This window comes from Phyllobates terribilis, unplaced genomic scaffold (assembly GCF_046119375.1).
Source record: "Phyllobates terribilis strain yellow unplaced genomic scaffold, ASM4611937v1 Scaffold_11__3_contigs__length_659146591, whole genome shotgun sequence".
NCBI classification, from domain to species: domain Eukaryota; kingdom Metazoa; phylum Chordata; class Amphibia; order Anura; family Dendrobatidae; genus Phyllobates; species Phyllobates terribilis.
Window position 1 is genome coordinate 251,732,850 of NW_027362771.1, and position 22,221 is coordinate 251,755,070.

Here is a 22,221-nt window from a genome sequence, read left to right on the forward strand (position 1 = left end):
GGATACTCAGTGAAGAGCATCAGGAGGCACCCCAAGGCATAGGGGCTGGGACTGGCAGTAGGATGCCTTGCAGTGGACAGCCGAGCTCGATCCTTATAAAAGCTTTTTAACTGCAGCAGCTTTAGTGGACGCTACTGGAGCTGGAATTACGCGGCTGCTGGCATGAGACTTGCCCTCCAATAGATCCTTGTAAATGGATTTAAAGTGTATTCATTCAAATTAGAGAGACAATTTAAATTAAAAAGCTTAGAGCTGCCTCCACCACAGGGGGGCTCGCTCGACCCACCAGCGGACAGGCACCAGTATTGGGAGAGGGGGACTGGCCGTCAGGGTTCACCGCGGCTCTGGCACAAACCCGGCGACACGGAGGTGGCACGGGCAGGAGCGGACTGAACGTGTCGGCTTCTCACTTTTTGGATTTCAGAAGGGCATGACATGCCTATATCTGTGTCTCCCCCTCCTTTTACTCCTCCACCTCTTTTCTTTTCGCATGACTATATGTACTTGTCACTTTTCCATGTGTTAGTTGTGTCTTCTGAGCAGTTTGTCAGCTTTTGGACACCTTTGAAGGTGTTTTCTATGTGTTTCTATGTGTTTTTGTTTGCCTGCCATTGGTTTTAACGGTGTTCGAAGGTGTTCGACGAACACACGGGTGTTCGACGAACCGAACCGAACTCGAACACTACGGGGGTGGCTCAACACTAGTCCTGAACGGTTCTGGGAGCTTTGGCATTGGCAATACCCATAGTCACTCTAATAGCCTTGACCAATCTTTCAGTATTGTCCACCGAAAAACAAGGCCTACCCCCCTCCATCATCATCCGAACACTCTGATGAAGAGAGGTCAGAGGGGGAAGGATATTCTCTCGTGAAACGGGACTCTACTGATTCCTCTGAGTCCGAGGAAACCTGTTTCTGTTTCCTCCTCTTACGAGATGTCAAGTTCTTTAAGGAATCCCTTACCTCCGTCTGGATTAAGGTTTTTAAATCCAAAGAAAAACTAGGGGACTCCTCTGCTGGATAGTTCTCTGGATGCAACCAGAGCAAAGGTTCTTAGCGTAGGAGCTGGGAAGGCTAAATTTACATAATGCACACTCTTTATTCTTATTCTTGGAACTACTCTTTTTTGGTTCCTAACAACCAGAAAGAAATGAAAGGAGAGAAAAGAGAAAAAACAGAAGAGCACATTACTAAGGTGAACTTTCACAAAGATCACTCACCACACTGCCGTTCAGACTAGGGTACCGGAGGCGGTGGTTGCTGTTCACATGAACACTCCCATCTGGCGGAGGTGGATTCACGAGATTTCTTCTGACCGGTTCCGCCGTTACTCGTACGACCCCCACTGGTGTGGCTCTGATGATGGGAAGACTCCCGTTGCGCTTGTGGCTGCAGCTGTTCCTCCTGCGGCGGTGACAGCTGCTGCCCAGGTGACTGCGGCTCCTCACTCATGATGACGGGGATGCAGACACCCCCATCTTGACTGCTTCCCATCCTTTTAAAGCATAAGGGGGCTCCACCTCCTTTGGGCCCCTCCCCTTCCGGCAGCAGTGTGCTCTCTCTTTTGGTCATTTAATTTTATTATATATATGGAATGAATTTCAGGAATGACTTCTTGTATACACAGTACATTCCAAAAGTTTGGACACACCTTCACATTTAAAGATTTTTCTGTATTTTCATGACTACCTCTTGAAGCTCATCAAGAGAATGCCAAGAGTGTGCAAAGCAGTCATAAAAGCAAAAGGTGGCTACTTTGAAGAACCTAGAATATAAGACATATTTTCAGTTGTTTCACACTTTTTTGTTAAGTATATAATTCCACATGTGTTAATTCATAGTTTTGATGCCTTCAGTGTGAATGTACAATTTTCATAGTCATGAAAATACAGAAAAATCTTTAAATAAAGGTGTGTCCAAACTTTTGGTCTGTACTGATAAATATATATATATATATATATTTATTTAATTTTTTCACATGCCAGCTGGGGCGCTACGCCGCAGGATCCATCCTGCGCGTGCGCAGACCCAACGGCTCCCGGCGCACTTGCAAACGGGGATGTCCCTGAAAATCGCACCCCGCAAAAGCGCAGACCCGGGCTTCCGATGCACTCGTGCTAGGGCGCGACACGACCCCGCGCGTGCGCAGCCCGGACTTCCAGCGCGCTACGTCACTGGGCGTGATGCAACCCTGCACTTGCGCAGCCCGGAAGGCCTGCCTGCCGGCGCGCCCAGCCGCGGCCACTGTGTGTGCGCAGAACCGGCCGCAGGACCCAGCGCACGCGGGAGAGGACCCCGGAAGGCGCCCCCCGTACGCAGACCCAGGTACCAGCAAGATGGGGCTGGAAACAGAGGACCCATCTGCTGCTTCTTCACGGCCTCCAGGCCGCATCGATCACGGGATCCACTTTCAGATCCCACGAACAGGTAGGCGAGGCACAAGCTAGAGAGGCTCCCATCAAGAACAGGAACCAAAAACTGATGCGGAAGAGAGGTACCGCCTTTTTATTCAGTAGGTTCCTGTCCTTGGTGAGCGGATACCCTCTCAGGTGGTGCTGTCATGGGAGAAGGGGAAAAAACAAGTTTCCACTAAGATCCATCATCTGTAGTGTTGAGCGAACATGCTCGACACTGCTCGGTACTCGCCCGAGCATCACGCTACTCGGGATGTTCGGCGAGCACCGAGCATTTCCGGGTTACTCGGGCGGGAGCTCGCGTCTCCGCCCTGCATGTTTGGCGCTCTTTACAGAGCCAATGAACATGCAGGGATTGCCAGCCAGTCACTGTAATGCCGCAGCCATGTTGTTTGTGGGCATTACAGTGATTGGCTGGCCGCACAGCGTCACCTCGAGTATTTAAAACCGGGCGCCGCCATCTTGGACACAGTCGCTCCGGATCAGACAGTGTAGGGACAGCGCTGCTGATTTAGGGAGAGATATATCCTGCAAAATAGTTAGTGTAGGGTCTGTAAAGGCTGCCAGATCAAACAAACAGTCCTTCTCAGGACTAATATCCATCCCAGGTATATCAGGCAGGCAGGCAGGCAGGCTGTATAGGAGACGCAGTGGTTATACCAGCAAACGCTGCATTACAGTCCTGTGTGCTGCTCCTGTTGCTGAAATTGCTGGACTTAGCTGCAGGTCCCGGGGGCCAGGAAAAATCCTTTTTATTTTTTTTTTATCTAAATCCTTTTTTTTTTTTCCTCCTTCACAATGTACAAATACCCATCTTATTAACCTTTTGGTGCCCCCCCCCCCAAAAAAAAAGTGTGCCTCTGATTTTTCAGACACAAATATATCTGTTGAAAATAGTCTGGTGTAGGCCAGAGAAATAGAAGCGTGGTTTTGCAGTTCTATGGGCCATTTGTATCTAAAAAAAACAATTTCAGTGTGTCGCTCACTGTTCAGCCGCAAATATATATATATTTTAAAAAGCCTGGTATACACCAGTAAATTATTACTGTGGTTTTGATGTTCCACGGTAAAACATCTCTATTATCCTGTTTTTGCCATTTTTTGCTGTATAAAAATAATAATAGTGTCTCCCTGATTTTTCAGACACAAATATATCTGTTGAAAATAGTCTGGTGTAGGCCAGAGAGACAGAAGTGTGCTTTTGTCGTTCCACGGTAAAAAAATCTCTATTATCCTGCTTTTTGCATTTTTTGCTGTAAAAAAAAAAAAAGAAAAAAAAAAATAGTGTCTCCCTGATTTTTCAGACACAAATATATTTGTTGAAAATAGTCTGGTGTAGGCCCGAGAAATACAAGTGTGGTTTTGCAGTTCCACAGTACAAACCTCTGTATTATCCACTTTTGGGCCATTTGTATCTAAAAAAAACAAACAGTTTGAGTGTGTCGCTCACTATTCAGCCGCAAATATATATATATTTTAAAAAGCCTGGTATACACCAGTAAATTATAACTGTGGTTTTCCTCTTCCACGGTTCTAATCTACTCTTTATTACCCTTTTTGCATTGATAGTGCAAGTGTAAGCTATTTTACTTCATTTACAATGGGCAAGGCGCGTGGCAAGGGACGTGGAAGTGGACGTTCTGGTGATGGTTCGTGCAGAGGACGGGGCCGTGGCCAAGGTGAAAATGTGCCACAACCAACAGCCACATCTTCTCGCTCCCACTTCTTGATCGAATTACTAGGGAAGCACAGAACAACACCAGTATTGAGAACTGATCAGTGTGAAGAGGTTATTAACTGGATAGCAGACAATACTTCCAGTTACCTGGGCACCACCACCTCCGGTCTGTCTTCCACACGGTCAACTCTTAGTAGCCGTGAGTCTCGACCGCATACTCCTCCTCACCCTGATGCTCCTTCCTCCCACCATGCCGAGTGTCGTCAGACAGCAAGTGATCCCACACTTGGACACTCTGAAGAGCTGTTCACTGGTCCATTTCCATATTTGGGCCCCTCGCCTGATATGCTTGAAGTGGTGGAAGAGGAGATCCCATGTTGCGATGCCCAAATATTTGAACAGCCACGGCCACAGGAAGTCAAAGCTGGCAATCTGTCACAAGAGGTGGACGATGACGAGACACAATTGCCAGGAAGTGAGGAGGAGGATCGTGGTGCGCAAGTGGAAGAGGTGGTGGATGATCTAGTAACTGACCCAACGTGGAAGGAGGACATGCAGAGTGAGGCCAGCAGCACACAGGGGGAGGGAGGCAGAGTACCCCAACAGGCAGGAAGAAGCAGTGTGGTGGCCGCAGACAGAAGGCAGGCAACCGTTCCCCGTAACACCAACACGAGGGACGTTGCCAGTACAAGCGGTAGGTCTTCCAGAGTCTGGAATTTTTTTAAAGACTCTGCTGATAACCCCAAAAAGGCCATATGTTCCACCTGTCATGCCAGCATCAGCAGGGGTGACAAAACTACCAGCCAGACCACCACCAGCATGATCAGGCACATGGCAGCAAAGCACCCGACTTTGTGGGGCGAAACCCAGGGTCCACGACCAGTGTCAGCGGGTGTCACCACTGCTTCTTCCACTGTTGTGCGTGCAATAGAACTCCCTGTTGTGTGTGCAAGGCAATCCCCTGTCCATACTGCATGTAAAGATGCCCCCTCCTCTCAGTCTTCACTTGTTATGACAGTTTCTCAAGAAACAGCATCAACGTCCAAGTCCACGTCCCACCGCAGCGTTCAATTGTCCATATCCCAGACCTTTGAACGAAAGCGGAAATTTGCAGCTAACGTCCCACAGGCCACAGTCCTAAATTCGCACATTTCACGACTGCTTCCATTGGAAATGCTGCCTTTTAGGCTGGTGGAGACGGAATCCTTCCGCAATCTTATGGCGGTGGCCGTCCCTCGGTACTCGGTCCCCAGCCGACACTATTTTGCCCGGTGTGCCATCCCCGCACTACACAAGCACGTGTCCCAAAGCATCTGCCGTGCCCTCAACAACGCAGTTACTGGGAGAGTCCACCTGACAACGGACACGTGGACAAGTGCTTGTGGCCAGGGACGGTACATCTCTCTGACGGCACACTGGGTAAACATAGTGGAAGCCGGGACCCAGTCGGACCTTGGGACGGAACACATCCTCCCCACACCAAGGATTGCGGGCCCTATGTCAGTCAGAGTTGCCCCCACAGTGTACAGCTCCTGCGCATCCTCCTCCTCCACCTCATGTTCAGCCTCCATCTCAGATATCACCACATCAGTTACAAGCTGGAAGCATTGCAGTACTGCCTCCGCCAAGCGGCAACAGGCTGTGCTGAAACTCATAAGCTTAGGTGATAAACCTCAAACTGCTTGTGAGTTGTGGACAACTGTGAAAGAGCAGGCAGATCTGTGGCTGAGACCGCTGAACCTACATCCCGGCATGGTCGTGTGTGACAATGGCCGTAACCTGGTGGCGGCTCTGAGGCGAGGTGAGATCACACACATACCATGCCTGGCTCATGTGCTTAACCTCGTGGTTCAGCGGTTTCTTAAATCGTACCCCGAGTTGCCAGATCTGCTCGTGAAAGTACGCCACCTGTCAGCTCATTTTCGCAAGTCGGCTACAGCTTCCGCCGCCCTTGCTGTGTTGCAGCAGCGTTTGTAGCTTCCGGCACACCGACTCGTGTGTGATGTCCCCACACGTTGTAACTCTACCCTCCACATGTTGCAAAGGATTTGTGAGCAGAAGAGAGCAGTTGTGGAGTACCAGCTGCAACAAGGCCGTCGATATTCAGGTCAGACTCCACACATAAGACCTCAGGAGTGGACCTGGATGTCTGACATATGTACCATCCTGACAAACTCTGAGGAGGCCACCAAGATGGTGAGTGGCGATGACGCCATCAATAGTGTCAGCATCCCACTTGTCTGTCTTTTGCAACGCTCTCTGCAGAGAATTAAAGAGGAGGCATTGCAGCCAGAGTATGATGAGATGGATCAAGAAGCCGTAGCGGGCGATTACACAGAGCCCAGCCTCATCTCATCCCAACGTGCATTGGGGGACAATGAGGGAGAAGAGGAGGAGGAGGAGGAAGAACAGGAGCTTCTATCATGCGTTGTAGATGGTAGTACCTGTACAAGTGTCATACCGTCGGTTCAGCGTGGGTGGCCTGAGGACAGGGGGGAGGAGGAAGAGGAGGAGGAGAGCATGGTCAGTCGTCATCTTGGTGAGGACACAGAAATCTTGCCCGTTACCAGTCTGGCACGCATGGCTGACTTTATGTTACGCTGCCTTAACAGTGACCCTCGCGTTGTCAAAATGTTGGGTGACAGTCATTACTGGTTGGTGACACTTGAAGACCCCCGCTACAAGGAGAAGTTTCACTCTCTTATTCCTGAGGTGGAGAGATCTACAAAAATGGGGCAATACCAGAAGGCCCTTGCTGCAGAACTCTTAAAAAAATTCCCATCTGAACACGCTAGCGGCAGAGGTCACAGTTCGTTGCCCAACCAAGGCGTACAGGAGAGAGAGAGATGCAACTCCAAACCAGCAGAGGCAGGGGAACACTGTCAACGTTCTGGGACAGTTTTCTGACACCCGCCCAGCTTACAGGCCCTGAGGCGCGGGGTACTCTCACAAGGAGTGGAAAGTTTCAAAAGATGGTGAGGGAGTACCTTGCCGATCGTACCAGCGTCCTCCGTGATTCCTCTGTGCCTTTTAATTATTGGGTATCCAAGCTGGACACTTGGCATGAACTCGCTCTGTACGCCTTGGACGTCCTGGCCAGCCCTGCCGCTAGCGTGCTATCGGAGCGTGTTTTTAGTGCCGCTGGGGGAATTATAACTGATAAGCGCACTCGCCTGTCAACTTACAATGCTGACAAGCTGACCCTTATCAAAATGAACAAGGGCTGGATTGGGCCAGACTTCTCATCACCACCAAATGACAGCAGAGTAACAAAGTCAAATCCACTGTGTTATTTCGGGAGGTGTATTCACATGCACCGCTTCACACCCACACATGGGTATACGCTTCCTCGTTTCGGCTGTTTTTTGCTCTTCCCCTTATCCTCAGCCTCCACGACCACTATACCACCAGGGTGACCGTGGTCCATGTTGCCAGCATTGCAAGTTCCTCTGTCCTAATTTTTGGCAGCTTTTGCTTGGAAGGCATAGGCAAAGACTATGGGAGACCCACTCTCCAATAATGGGAATAATGTTTTTAATATGCTGTACTGCATGGCTCTTGTAAGGGGCATTGAAACCATCTTGTTAAGCTACTGTGACCTCCACGTCTCTTTCACGGGGCATTGATATTGTCTTTTTATTCCACTGTAACCTCCACCACTCTTCCAAGGGGCATTAAAACTGTCTTGTTAAACCACTCTGAACTCCACGTCTCTTCCAAGGGGCATTAAAACCATCTTGTTAAGCTACTGTGACCTCCACATCTCTTCCAAGGGGCATTAAAACCATCTTGTTAAACCACTCTGAACTCCACGTCTCTTCTAAGGGGCATTAAAACAGTCTTGTTAAACCACTCTGAACTCCACAGCTCTTCCAAGGGGCATTGACATGTTGTCTTTAATTACCTCTAACCTCCACGACTCTTGCAACGGGCATTGCATTTCCTCCTAATTTTTGTCAGCTTTTGCTTTTCAATGCATAGGCGAACACTAAGGGAGACCCACTCCCCAATAATGGGTAGAAGGTTTTTAATACGCTGTAATCCATGTCTGTTTTAAGGGGCATTGCAGTGCCTAATAATTTTTGGAAAGCCTTCCATTCCCTGCTTAGGCCAACAGTGTACAGGAGACCCAGTTGCTATAAATGGAAAAAACGGTTTAGTTAAGGCCCTCTGACCTCCATGTCACTTCCAAGGGGCATTGGAGTGCCTCGAAATTTTTGGTAGGCATTGCATTCACTGTATGCCTTATAACTGTGTAGCTGAACCGCTCCTTTTGGTACGGAAACATATCCTACAAGACATGTGTGGTTGGCTGGCCTGATATTGATGTGAATGGTCCCTGTTCCTCCTGCTCTTTCTCCTTTGCCACCACCTCATCCATCATTCATCACCTGAAGCTTTGTTTTAACGGGAGTCATAGAACTGGGATAGTAACAGGAAAACATCCAGCAATCCTCGAAGGAGGCAGAATATGCGCCAAAACGCTGACCACCTCAGGCCTAGCTGCTACTACATACATGCGCTTGCAGTCCAAGGAACAGAAAGCTAAGGAGGTGGATGGCCTCATGATCATGAATAATTTACTCGTTTTGTAGGAGGCCGACCACTGCTGCTGTCTACCTTCTGAACTTTGTGTTGAAGCCTGATTGACCCAGGACCCGCAATCCTCTGTCTGGAGGACGTGTTGCATCCCAGTGTCCAACTGTGTCCCGGCTTCCACAATATTAACCCAGCGTGAAGGCGTCAGTGAGATGGACCATTCCTGGCCACATTCACTTGTCCACGTGTTTGTGGTTAGGCTGTCCTTCCCACTAAATGCACTGGGGAGGGCACAGGTAATGTTTTGGTATGCGCGCTTGTGTATAAGGCGCACCGGGACAAATAGGGGCGGCTGGGGACCGTTTATGGACACCCGGCCACCCCCACGCGGCTGGGGACTGTGTGTGGGCACCCGGCCGCGGGACGGCTGGGGACTGAGTATGGACACCCGGCCGCCCCCTGGCGGCTGGGGACCAAGCGTGGACACCCGGCTGCCGGGCGGCTGGGGACTGAGTATGAATACCAGGCTACCGACGCAGCCATGACGTGGTGGCCAGATTCCACCTCCACATGCCTAAAAGGCCCAATTTCAAGTGCAAGCAAGCTAGCAGTATGGTATTGCAGCCTGCGGGTGGGTGGGTGGCAGGCTGCATACTTGTGCTTGTATTGCAAGTTATGGGGGAGGTACAATTGAACACTGCCCTGGGACAAGGACTTGCACGGGGATAGTAGCAAGTCTGCATCTTCTGATGCGGCAAGGATCACTTCTGATGGGCACACTTTTAGGCAGTGACCTGGGTGTCAGAGATGCTTCCAGGGGTCTTCCCCATGCTGTTCCCATGTCTTTTTAGCACTGTATGCATCTGTCACACAGCACATGGCCAGATAAGGTTGTAAAATGTTAAAATGACATTTCCCGGTGAATGCATTTGTCACGGTTGAAAGCAATACAAACGTGCAAAAACGTATAAAAAATGCTACTTGTGAACATAGCCCAAGGTGTGGAGGAGTATTTTTGGTTTTGGTTATTTATTTTACCTTATACACAAGTCTTTACCCTGGAAAGGATGTTCCTTAACCCCTTTCCGACCTGGTTAGTAATAGTACGCACCAGGTCGGGAAGGCCGGTTCAGCGGGGGCTCCGGCGGTGAGCCCGCACTGAAGCGAGCACATGTCAGCTGATTATTGGAATCGCAATCCACCCGCGGCTGTTAATATGTTAAATCTCTGACAGTGGCATTTAACTCGCGCTTCCGGGAGTCCTAAGCCCCGCCCATCAGTGACCCCGTCAAGTGATCGCGGGTCACCAATGGGTGGGCATGACAACTCAGGGTCTGCAGCAGATGCCTGTGGTTGTCATGTCTCAATTGCTATGAGCGCCACCTAGTGGTCAGCGCTCATAGCAAGTGAGCATTTCTCCTGCATACAAGCGATCTGCTCATCGCTTGTATGCAGTAGAAGCAATCAGACAACTGCTGCTTCTAGTCTCCTCTGGAGACTATAGAAGCAAGCAGAAAGTGTAAAAAAAAGTTTTTAAAAAAATAAAAAATATATAAAAGTTTAAGTCACCCCCCTTTCGCCCCATTCAAAATAAAATATATAAAAAAAAACAACACATACACATATTTGGTATCGCCGCGTTCAGAATCGCCCGATCTATCAATATAAAAGAAGAATTAATACAATCAGTAAACGGCGTAACGAGAAAAAAAATTTAAACGTCAGAATTAAGTTTTTTTGGTCGCTACAACTTTGCAATAAAATGCAATAACGGGCAATCAAAACATCGGATCTACCCCAAAATGGTATCAATAAAATCGTCAGCCCGGCGCGCAAAAAATAAGCCCTCACCTGGCCCCAGATTCCGAAAAATGGAGAAGCTAAGGGTCTCGGAAAATGGCGTCATTTTTTTTTGTTTTTTTAGCAAGCTTTGGATTTTTTTTTCACCACTTAAATAAAAAAGAACCTATACATGTTTGGTGTCTATGAACTCGTAACGACCTGGAAAATAATGATGGCAGGTCAGTTTTAGCAATCTGTGAACGTGGTAAAAAAAGGACCCAAAAAACAACTGTGGAATTGCATTTTTTTTTGCAGTTTCACTGCACTTGGAATTTTTTTCCCATTTTCCAGCACACGATATGGTAAAACCAGTGATAGTGTTTAAAAGTACAACTCGTCCCGCAAAAAATAAGCCCTCACATGGCCATATTGAACGAAAATTAAAAAAGTTCTGGCTCTGGGAAGAAGGGGAGCAAAAAAGGAAAACACAAAAAGAGAAAGACCCATGGTCGTTAAGGGGTTAACATATTTCACAGGAAAGCACTTTCACTTTCGTTTTTGAACGTTTTATTGTGAGCCTGTAAAAGTGGCTTAATACCTCTGACCACGTTGTTGACAGCAGTGACCTTGTGGTCAGAAATGCTTCCAGGGGCGATCCCCATGCTGTCCCCATGTCATTTGAGCACTGTTAATATAGTTTTGGGCACTTTCTAGGCTTTCTACAGACTGCCGGGGGAGCCGCCGCAAAAATGTTCGGGTCTCCCATAGACTAACATTGGGCTCGTTGCTCGGGTCGAGCACCCGAGTATCACAGTGAGCTCGTCCCGAGCTTCGAGCACCCGAGCATTTTAGTGCTCGCTCAACACTAGTCATCTGTCAATGAAAATGTAGGGGGATTTCACATTACTGATAGCACAAAGACTCTGGAAAACCGTTATGGCTCCCTTACAAAAAAGAAATCCAGCAAAATCTGTGCTCACAAATCTATATTCCACCCTCCCTTCTGAGCCCCACAGTGTGTCTAAACCACATTTAGCATTCACATGCTTGGCATTTCTGTAGCGATGAGAGCCCGCTTAATTTATGGGATGCATGTCTCCAGAAGCACGAACTGGGCATAATATATGAGCACTACAATGTACTGGGTACTGCAATGGCAGATTTGCGATTTTCACTCAGCAACATCCATTGCTGCTTGTTTCTGGAGAAAACTCATGGAGTCACAATTGTCATTACACCTATAGATAAATTCCTAGAGGAGTGTAACTTCGTAAGTGTGGTCACCTGAGGGGAGATTCTGCTCTTATGGCACTTAGGGAATCTGTATATGGAGTCTGCAAACTATTCTACGATAATTTTGTCTCTAAGAGTCAAATAGCGCTCCTTCCCTCCAGAGTCTCATCATGTGGCTAAGCAGTACTATACAACCACACATGGGGTATTGCCACGTTCAGCAGAAATTGTATGACAAATTTTGGTGCCGTTTTTACACATATCACTGGGTGAAAAGAAAAATTTGGGGTTAAAACAAAATTTTTGCGGTAACAATATAATTATTTTTTCTTCACTGCCCAATGGTATAAAATTATCTGACACACCTGTGGTGTCAATATGATCAATGGACCCTTAGATGATTTTGAGAGGTGTAGTTTGTAAAATGGTGTAACTTATGGGTGTTCTGCTGTTCTGGCACCTCAGGGGCTCTGTCAATGTGACATTGTCCCCGCAAACCATTCTAGCAAAATCTGCACTATAATATAGCGCTCCTTCTCTTCTGAGCTTTCCACTGAGCCTGGAAAGTATTTCTCAATTACATGTAGGGTTACATGTAGGGTATTAGCACACTCAGGAGAAATTGCACAACAAACTGTGAAGTCCATTTTTTCCTATTAGCTCTTATAAAAATTAAAAACTTGGGGCTAAAATAACATTTTAGCGGTAAAAAGGTAATTATCCTTTCTTCATCTCCCAATGACAGAAAAAGCAGCCACATTTGCAATACCATGGTGTAGTTTGTAAAATGGGGCCACTTATGGAAGGCTTCTGCTGTTCTGGCACCTCAGGGGCTCTGGCACCTCAGGTGCTCTGCCAATGGGACATGGCACCTTCAAACAATTCCAGGAAAATCAGCACTCAAATATGGCACTTCTTCCCTTCTGAGCTTTGCATTGTGCCTCGACCACATATTGGTATACACAGGACAAATTGCATAACAAATCATACTATTCTTTTCTACCCCTTCTGAAAATTAAAAACTTGTGGTCAAATCAACATTTTATTGGAAACAATTATAAATTTCCATTTACTCAGCCCAATGTTAGAGAATCGCATGAGGGTTAAAAATGCTCACTACACTCCTAGATGAATTTCTCGAGAGGTGTGGTTGTCAAATGGGGTTACTTATGGGGGTTTCTGCAGTTTTGGCATAACAGGGACGCTACAAATGTGACATGGCATCCGCAATCTATTCCGGCTAAAATGGTGCTACAAAATTCAAATTCGTGATAATTTCTTTCCAAGCTCTGCCGTGCACCCAAACAGTAGTTTTCCATCACATATGGGGTATCAGTGTCCTCAGGAGAAATTGCACAACAATTTGTAAGGTCCATTTTCTCCTGCTACCCTTGTGAATATGAGAAAATTGGGGCAAAATAAACATTTTTGTGGGAAAAATTTATTTATTTTTTTAATTTTCTCGGCTCAACGTTATAAAATTCTGTTAAGCACATATGGGTCCAAGGTGCTCACCACACGTCTAAATAAATTCCTTACAGGCTGCAGTTTCCAAAATGGTGTCACTTGTGGGGAATTACCACTGTTTATGCACATCAGGGGCTCAGCAAACACGACATGTCATTCGCTATCTATTCCAGCCAATTTTGTACTCTAAAAGTCAAATGGTGCTCCTTCCCTTCCGAGCCCTGTCTTGCGCCCAAACAGTAGTTTTCCACCACATACGGGGCATGGGTGTACTCAGGAGAAATTGCACAACAAATTGTATGGTCCATTTTCTCCTGTTACCCTTGTAAAAATTAAAAAATTTGGTCAAATGCAGCACCTTTGCGGAAAAATAAAATGTTATTTTTTCCATTTTGCTTTAATTCCTGTGAAGCACCTGAAGGGTTAATAAACTTCTTGGATGTGGTTTTGAGCACTCTGAGGGGTGAAGTTTTTAAAATAGTGTCCTTTTTGAGTATTTACTGTCAGATAGGCCCCTCAAAGTCCATTTAAATGTGATGTGGTCCCTAAAAAAAATTTGTTGGAAAAATGAAAAATTGCAGATTAACTTCTAACTTCCTAACAAAAAAAATATGGTTAAAAAATAATGCTGATGTAAAGTAGACATGTGGTAAATGGCATTTGTTATCTGTTTTCTGTGGCATAATTATCTGGTTTAAGGGCATAAAAATTAAAAATTTCAACATTTTCACATTTTTTTAAAAATTTTCATAAATAAATGCAAATCATATCGACCAAAATGTATTACTAACATGAAGTACAACGTGTCACGAAAAAAAGAATCTCAGAATCACTGGAATATGTTGAATCATTCCAGAATTATTACCTCATAAAGTGACACTGGTCAGAATTGTAACATTTGGCCTAATCAGGAAGGTGAAAAAAGGCTTGGGGCTGAAGGGGTTAAAGCGAATCTGTCAGTAGGATCAACCCTTCTAAGCCTCATTTACATATTAAGAAAGCTGAGAATTTCTCTGGCACAAGACATCTGATTGTAGATATCAAAGAATGATTTTAATCAAATTCCTCAGTACATGCCAATATAGACAGCTCAGGAAGGTTGAGCCATCTGATAAATTCATTTTAATTAAATAATTATCTACTAGGGTTGCCATTTCTGAAACTAACATCATTGCACAATCACTCAATTTGGATATTTGGGTTGGAAGTACAGAACTAAGAGAGGCCTTCCTTATCTTGTATCTGCTTGAACTCCTTCTTACATTAACCCAGCTGCTTCTCTGCTTCTCCTGACTCACTCCTCCAACCTCCTTGTCTATCCCACTAAATGGTGAGTGAGAAGCATGCAAGCTCTCAAGCTCATAAATCACCCTCAGTGTTGAATTTTGTTCCCCCAGATCTTTAATAAGAGCTTCCAGGTGTGCAACATTCTTATATCTGAAACAGTTGTATTGACTATGAGCTCTATCCCAGTTGCACACACATACGGCAAATTGCAATGAAGGACCCCTTTAATCCTGATTTCCATTATTCAATTAACCAAAAAAATAGTAAATCAAACAAAAAACATAAAGAGTAAATAAAAGGTAAGGAAAAGTTGAACTCCTTCTTTTATCTCTCACTTTTTAACTCCCCACTTTGTTTATGAATAACTTAAGTCACCAAGCCCAGACTGAGCAATCTTGTGTTATAATTTATACACCTTACAAAATCCCCTAATGCTGAGCCAGCTGTCAGTCAGTGCAGAGGCCATGGTTATAGCAGCCACTCACTATGCACTGAGTGGTGACTGTAGCCATGCCTCCATGACTGAAAGTCCAAGGCTCCCGGGAGGAATAAAGTTAATTTCCTTCCAGCAGCTGGGCTCTCAGTGCAGGCACCGGGCAGCTTCTGAACACTATTAACCTGCAAATGAATTTTATATTTGCGAGTTAATAGAGTTTTTTATATGACAGGTTCCCTTTCAATTAGCATATACTGCACAATGCTGTATTTTCATTTGTGGCTGTTTGATATTGTAACTTTGTTTCAATTAAGTGAATAGACAAGAGGAGCATGAATGTTAGTCTGTCAGAAGATGAGAGGGAGGAGGGGAGGAGGTGAACAGATAAGTCCTGGATAAAAATCAATAGGCTGGAGAGAACTGACTGGTATGTTAGGAGTAAACTCCTCTCCTGGAATGAAACTACTGCGCACATTAACCAGGTACTAGTGGCAAAGTTCCATGGAAATACACTGTAAACTATGTAAGACAATTGCAAACTTGTTATTTTCATGCTGCTTAACTAACTAAAGCACTTTCATAACATAAGAATACCCTTCTTACTAGGAATGCACATAGGAGGTTGGGGGCGATAGAGTTTTTTGTAGTACAGCAGCTTACTTATCTTGTCTTACAGTTACATTATGTAGGAAAACACTAACTTGATGGACGCATGAAAATCTCACGTTCTGTTAACGTTTCCTGCAAATTGTGCTATAGTAAATGTTACCTTTGGCAATCTTTACATACAATAGTCGGTGCAGCCCAAGAATATAGTACACAATAACTGATGAATAAACACTAAAAGCTATTTAAAAACACTTACAAATCAAATCGTAGATTTTGTCTTTCCTCAAAGAAATAATCCATTATAAATTTTTTTACAAAGTCCGGGTTTAACGTGTTGTCGATCACTTCTGTCCTGCCATACTATAAAGTAAAAACACATATCAAAAATTAATCATGAGCATTCCAGTGTTACGAAGTAAGAAAAAATTGAGTTTTCCAGCACCATAAATATGCTTAAATCAACTGTACCTGTGTTAAGATAACAAAAAAGGTTATACCTACACCTTTCAAATCCCTCATTGCACTGCAATAGTTTACTACTCCCCACTGATCTGTTAATGTCACTCCAGGGATGCAGCCTTTCACTGGCTTCAGCAGTCCTGTTCTAGCCTCATTAATGTCACCAGCACAGCCATTACCTAGCTGCCACTGTCACATGTGGTTGTGAATGAAGGGCAACTGGGACCACAAACCTATCAGTACTTGATTAACATGGTATTTGAAAAGCAAGTGCATCCATTTTTTTATACAGATGCAAAACATTTAAACATTTTAAACTGATGGAAACCCCAGTAAAACAGCAAATGTTCAAACTAAGAAAAAAAGAGAAACACAACGTAGAAACAAATAATATAATATTACTTTTAGGCCACGGCCCCACTATCAGTATTCGGTCAGTATTTTTTCTCAGGAATGGGAGCTAAAACCAGGTGAGGAACAATCAGAGAAAAATGTATAATAGAAACAAGTCACCAATTCTACATTTATCACCCACTCCTGGTTTTGGCTCCCACTCCTGAGAAAAAATACTGACTAAATACTGATAGTGGGGCCATGGCCTTAAAGTCACTATTGGATTTATTTAAACAGCAAAAATCAATGTTACAGGCTAGTAAATAATAAAGTAAATATAGTACCTGGGGCCGAAAATAAGAAATGTAAAATAATTGCATATTAGATTTTAGTAAAGCATTTTACATGATACTTTCGGTAGTTCTAGCTTTCAGACAAACATTTATTTGCTATGCACCTTCATCATAATCTCTAAAACTTAGAATAAACATTTTACGCAGTTTAAAGGGAGCCTGTCACTATAAAAATGCAGACCAACCTGCACATAGCATGTTGTAGAGCAGGGGCAGCTGAGCAGATTGATATATAGATTTGTGCAAAATCTTCATTAAAACCTGTGTTTTAACTATTTAAACCTGAGCTCTTTCTGAGATTTTTGGTCCAGTGAGCAGTTCTATCAGTGACTGACAGCTTACATTGTATAAGTATACATACAGAGACAGCTGTCAATCACTGATAGGACCACCTACTGGACCGAAAATCCCAGAAAGAACAGAGGACTAAATGATCAAAACACAAGTTATACAGAATCTTTTCTCACAAAACTATATATCAATCTGCTCAGATGATGCCTGCAAATTGGACGGCATTTTCATGGTGACAGGTTCCCTTTAAGAAAATCTATCTGCTCTCTAAACAAGTACTGTAAAATCTGCCTATATATTAATAACCGTGTGCATGAGGCTGAATATATAAAAATATTAAGATATGCAATATACATAGCATCAATCATTTAGAATTCATATTACATCATATTACAGAATTAGAGTAAAATGTAATAATTTTAAATGAGAGATATGAGGTTTCCTACCTGAGTGCAGCCCACAGCAACCAATGAAACATAAGCTCATCTCAGAGCATATTTTACTATGAAAAAGACTGGTCTTATTTTATTCCCGCTGCGTCCCTGAGTATGCTGCTTTTTTTGTCTTATAAAATCTAACATACTGTTCCAGAGATATGGGCCTTTTTATTTAGAGCCTAAAAACACACCCCGGAGAACCCTATTAGCCACGCTCCTTTAGTAAAAGGAGGCAGTTTAGTTGATTTACAATTTATTTTATTTTCAGAAAATGCTGCTATCCTTATTATACCTCAGGGTGATGTTTATGGGAAACTGGTAGATTCTGGCAGACATGTAGCTATTGGGTAAGTGCACTTTAAAAAGGAACAGCTTTTCTTCTAAGACATATATTTTGGTATTTTAATGGTTTGTATGAGATTAAAAATATATGACTGCTTTCTTTGAGAAAAAGCACCACTCTTGTCTATGACCTGTGTATGGTATTCAGAGTAGTGCTTTTTCTGATAGAAGACGGACATTTTTCTATCATCTCATACAAACTCATCAATGCACTCCTAGATTGCTATAATCCAGAAAAAATGTGGAAAAGGATCACGACAGGTCATAATGATTCTATCCTACCTGTAAAAGATTCTGTAAGAATGAAAGTCATGGTGCGAGAGGTTCAAAGAGATGGACATAAAGCAATTTTTTCCTATTCTTGTTCAAGTCTAAAAAGAGATTCAATGATTATTTTTTCCTTAAAGGGAACCTGTCACCAGAAAAATGCTATTAACCTGCAAATATGGGGTTAATCTGCAGGTTAATAGCGCTACTAACTTGCCTGTTTTTTGTGGACCAAGTTGTACTTTTGACACCACTGATTTTACCATATAGTGTACTGGAAAACGGGAAAAAAATTCAAAGTGTGGTGAAACTGCAAAAAAAAAGAGTGCAATTCCACAATTGTTTTTTGGATTTTTTATTTACCATGTTCACTAAATGCGAAAACAGACCTGGCAATGTGATTCTTCATGCAGATACCAAACATGTATAGGTTATTTTTTTATTGCAGTGGTGAAAAAAAAATTCAAAGTTTGTAAGGGGAAAAAAAAAGTTGCCATTTTCTCGTGATCTGGGGCTTGGTGAGGACTTCATTTTTGTGTGCCAAGCTGATGTAGAAACAATGATTTGATCGCCCGCTATTGCATTTTATTGCAATGTTGCGGTGGCGCTTCGATTTTTTTTTTTCTCATTACGCCGATTACCAATAGGATTAATTTACTTTATATTTTGATAGATCGGACATTTCTGTATGCAGCAATACTAAATAATTGTAGTATTTTTTTTAATTGTTTTATTTTGAATGGGGCCAAAGGGGGTTGATTTGACCTGTGATTTTTTTATTTTTTTAATATTTTTAAAAACTATTTTTTTTTTTTTTTACTTAGGAGACTTGAAGCTACGATCATCATATCACCTGTGCTACACATAGCAGGACTTGAGCCCTGCTATGTGTAGCAAAAATCACGATCTATCTATGGCGGCCACGGCATAGATTTAAATGATAGGCAAGGGGGAAGGGGTAGGGACGACTTCTGTAGACCCCTGACTGCCATGACAACCCATTGGCGCCCCATGATCACGTGACAGGGGTGCTGATGGGTGTGTCTTGTGACTTGCTTCCTGTTAGAACGTGTTAAATGCTGCTGTCAGAGATTGACAGGAACATTTAATGGGATTTTCCCATCTCAATATGTACTAGTTGGAATATTAGTAATTACCTCCAATTAGATAATTTTTATAGTTTTTTTTTCTATTGCTTACCCCATATCCACTGTAACACAGTCACTCAGGTATCCAAGGTTACGGCCACTACAGCATTCCTGGCCGCACTTGCGCAGCTAGTAAGGAGTTTTTCTTTATCAATGGCCAGGTTCTCGGGAGCACGCATAAATTAGAGCCTGCCCAGTAGCTCCCCGATTGCAGTAGCTCTTTGAGATGGGAAAAGTCCTTTAACTTGTTGACAGCCTCAGGTGAATCGAAAATCCATCCGTGGCTGTTAGATGCACATGACAGCTGATCAGATCATCTGTCATGTGCAGAGAAAGATGCGGGCTCTGGCAGGGACATGACTGATGACGTATCTATAGGTCATCAGTCGTGGAGAGGTTGAAATAACTAAACCATAATTACTAATTGCAGCTCTCAATTTTGCATAAATAAACCTAGTAAGTGTGGCAAATTTGTGGTTTCAGTGGGTTGAGAATTTACCCATTGGGTGTACCCCACAGGTCCATCCAATTATCATGTGTGCCAGTTCGTTTGTTTATGCGCAATAAGGCCACATTCATACGCCCAAGTTTCATGTATGTGTTCTATTGTTGCTTTACACTGATAGATATACATACCCATTTAGTTTATGGGCATGTTCATAAATAATTTATTTTTTTTAGCAAAAAAGTCAGAAGCATATGAATGCCTGTGTGTCATTCAAGTGCTGGCTGATTTTTACTGTTTAATGGGTAGAAGCGTGGAATTTTTTTTTTCTTTTCCATACAAGAGAAAAAAAAAGACAGATGGTAAAAACTGACCCACGGACCAAAAATTTAAGAAAATTGGATGTAGCACACTGATGAAAAAAGTTCTGATTTTTCTTGAATAAAAAAAATATATATATATCTGAATGAGGCCTAACTTTACTTTTACTGAGAGAGTAAATAATTTCCATCAATAATAAACGGTGAAACAATCTGTTTGAAAATGACCTTTCCGCAGTTTTAGCATGTTTAACTGGTCACATCATGGAGTGTGTAAAATGAATACAATATTTTTTATTTTTCATCTCTGTTGCGTAGACATTAGCTTATAAAGTTTAAATTCTAATTTTCGCTGAGGCTGCGTGCCCACTATGCGTTTTTCAAGAGTTTTTGCCGCGGAATTTCTGCAGCGAAAATGCTTAAAAAACGCTTGGTGATACGTGCCCCATGGTCCCCAATGATAATCCGCATGTGCTGTGCACATGCTGCGGAAATTTCCGCTGTGGAAAACTACGCAGCATGTCCATAAATTTTGCGGACACGCAGCGTAATTGCCGCCATTGACTTGCATAATATTAGCATGACTACATGTGCACATGCGGATATTAAGCGATTCAATGTGCGGATGGTACCCGGGTCTGGAGAAGAGGAGACTCTCATCCAGACCCAGGTACCATAATTTAAAATAAAAAATGAACATATACTTACCTTCCGATGGCCCCCGGTGTTTTCTCCGGTGCGTCCGGTCTGTTGTACTTCTCGCGATGATCTAAAAGGACCTGCGGTGACGTCATTTAGTCATGTGACAGGTCACGCGACCATTGACAGTGAGTTTTGCTCAGACACATGGTCCGTGAAAAAACGCGGACATGTGACTGTCACCATAGATAATAATAGGTATGTGTTCTGTCCGTGAAAAAAATGGAAAGGACACACACTTGCAACGCAGATGTTTGAATGAGGCCTTATTACAGTTGTGCTCAAAAGTTTACATACCCAGTATTTTTCCTTTCTTGGCCTTGTTTCAGAGAATATGAATGATAACAAAAAAACTTTTTCTCCACTCATGGTTATTGGTTGGGTGAAGCCATTTATTGTCAAACTACTGTGTTTTCTCTTTTTAAATCTTAATGACAACCAAAAACATCCAAGAAGACCCTGATCAAAAGTTCACATACCCTGGTGATTTTGACCTGATAACATGCACAGACTTTGACACAAATGGGTTTAAATGACTACTAAAGGAAACATCCTCACCTGTGACCTGTTTGCTTGTACTCTGTGTGTGTGAATAAAAGCTGAGTGAGTTTCTGAGATCCAGACAGACTCTTGCATCTTTCATCCAGCCACTGACGTTTCTGGATTGTGAGTGATGAGGAAAGCAAAAGAATTGTCAATGGATTGTGAACTGTATAACACAGGAAAGGGATACAAAAAAACATGCAAGGAATTTATAATGCCAGTCAGCAGCATTCAAACTGTGATTAACAAATGGAAAATCAGGGGCTCTGTAAAAACCAAACCACGATCAGGTAGACCAACAAACATTTCGGCCACAACTGCCAAGAAAATTGGTCAGGATGCAAAGAAAAACCCACAAATAACATCAGCTGAAATTCAGGACTCTGAAAAGTAGCAGTGTGGCTGTTTCAAGATGCACAATAAGGAGGCACTTGAAGAAAAATGGGCAGCATGGTCGAGTCGCCAGAAAAAAGCCATTACTGCGCAAAGTCCACAAATTATCTCGCCTACAATACGCCAAGCAGCACAGAGACAAGCCTCAAAACTTCTGGAACAAGGTAACTTGGAGTGATGAGACCAAAATTGAACTTTTTGGCCACAACCATAAACATGACATTTGGAGAAAGGTAAACAAGGCCTATGATGAAAGGAACACCATTCCTACAGTAAAGCACGGAGGTGGATCGCTGATGTTTTGGGGATGTGTGAGCTACAAAGGCACAGGAAACTTGGTAAAAGTTGAAGGAAAGATGAATGCAGCACGTTATCAGCAAATACTGGGGCAAATTTGCAATCATCAGCCCGGAAGCTACGCATGGGACGTACTTGGACGTTCCAACATGACAACGATCCAAAACACAAGGCCAAGTTGACCTGTCATTGGCTACAGCAGAACAAAGTGAAGGTTCAGGAGTGTCCATCTCAGTCTCCTGACATCAATATCACTGAGGCACTCTAGGGAGATCTCAAGCGCGCATTTCATGCTAGACAGCCCAGGAATTTACAGGAACTGGAGGCTTTTTGCCAAGAAGAGTGGGCATCTTTACCATGTGAAAAAATAAAGAACCTCATCCACAACTACCACAAAAGACTTCAAGCTGTCATTGATGTTAGAGGGGACAATACACGGTATTAAGAAC

At 43.7% G+C, this 22,221-nt stretch overlaps 1 protein-coding gene across 2 annotated transcripts in view; it reads right to left on the bottom strand.

Annotated features, from left to right (window-relative positions):
* Positions 1-22,221, bottom strand: part of CPNE8 (copine 8) — a 372,256-nt gene that overhangs the window by 193,774 nt on the left and 156,261 nt on the right. The window contains exon 4 of one of the 2 annotated variants that reach the window (XM_073652158.1): positions 15,702-15,805. The exons of the other annotated variant lie outside the window; for it this stretch is intronic. Coding sequence (XP_073508259.1) covers positions 15,702-15,805 — 104 coding nt within the window. The remainder of the gene's footprint in view (positions 1-15,701; positions 15,806-22,221) is intronic. 2 annotated transcript variants of the gene reach the window in all.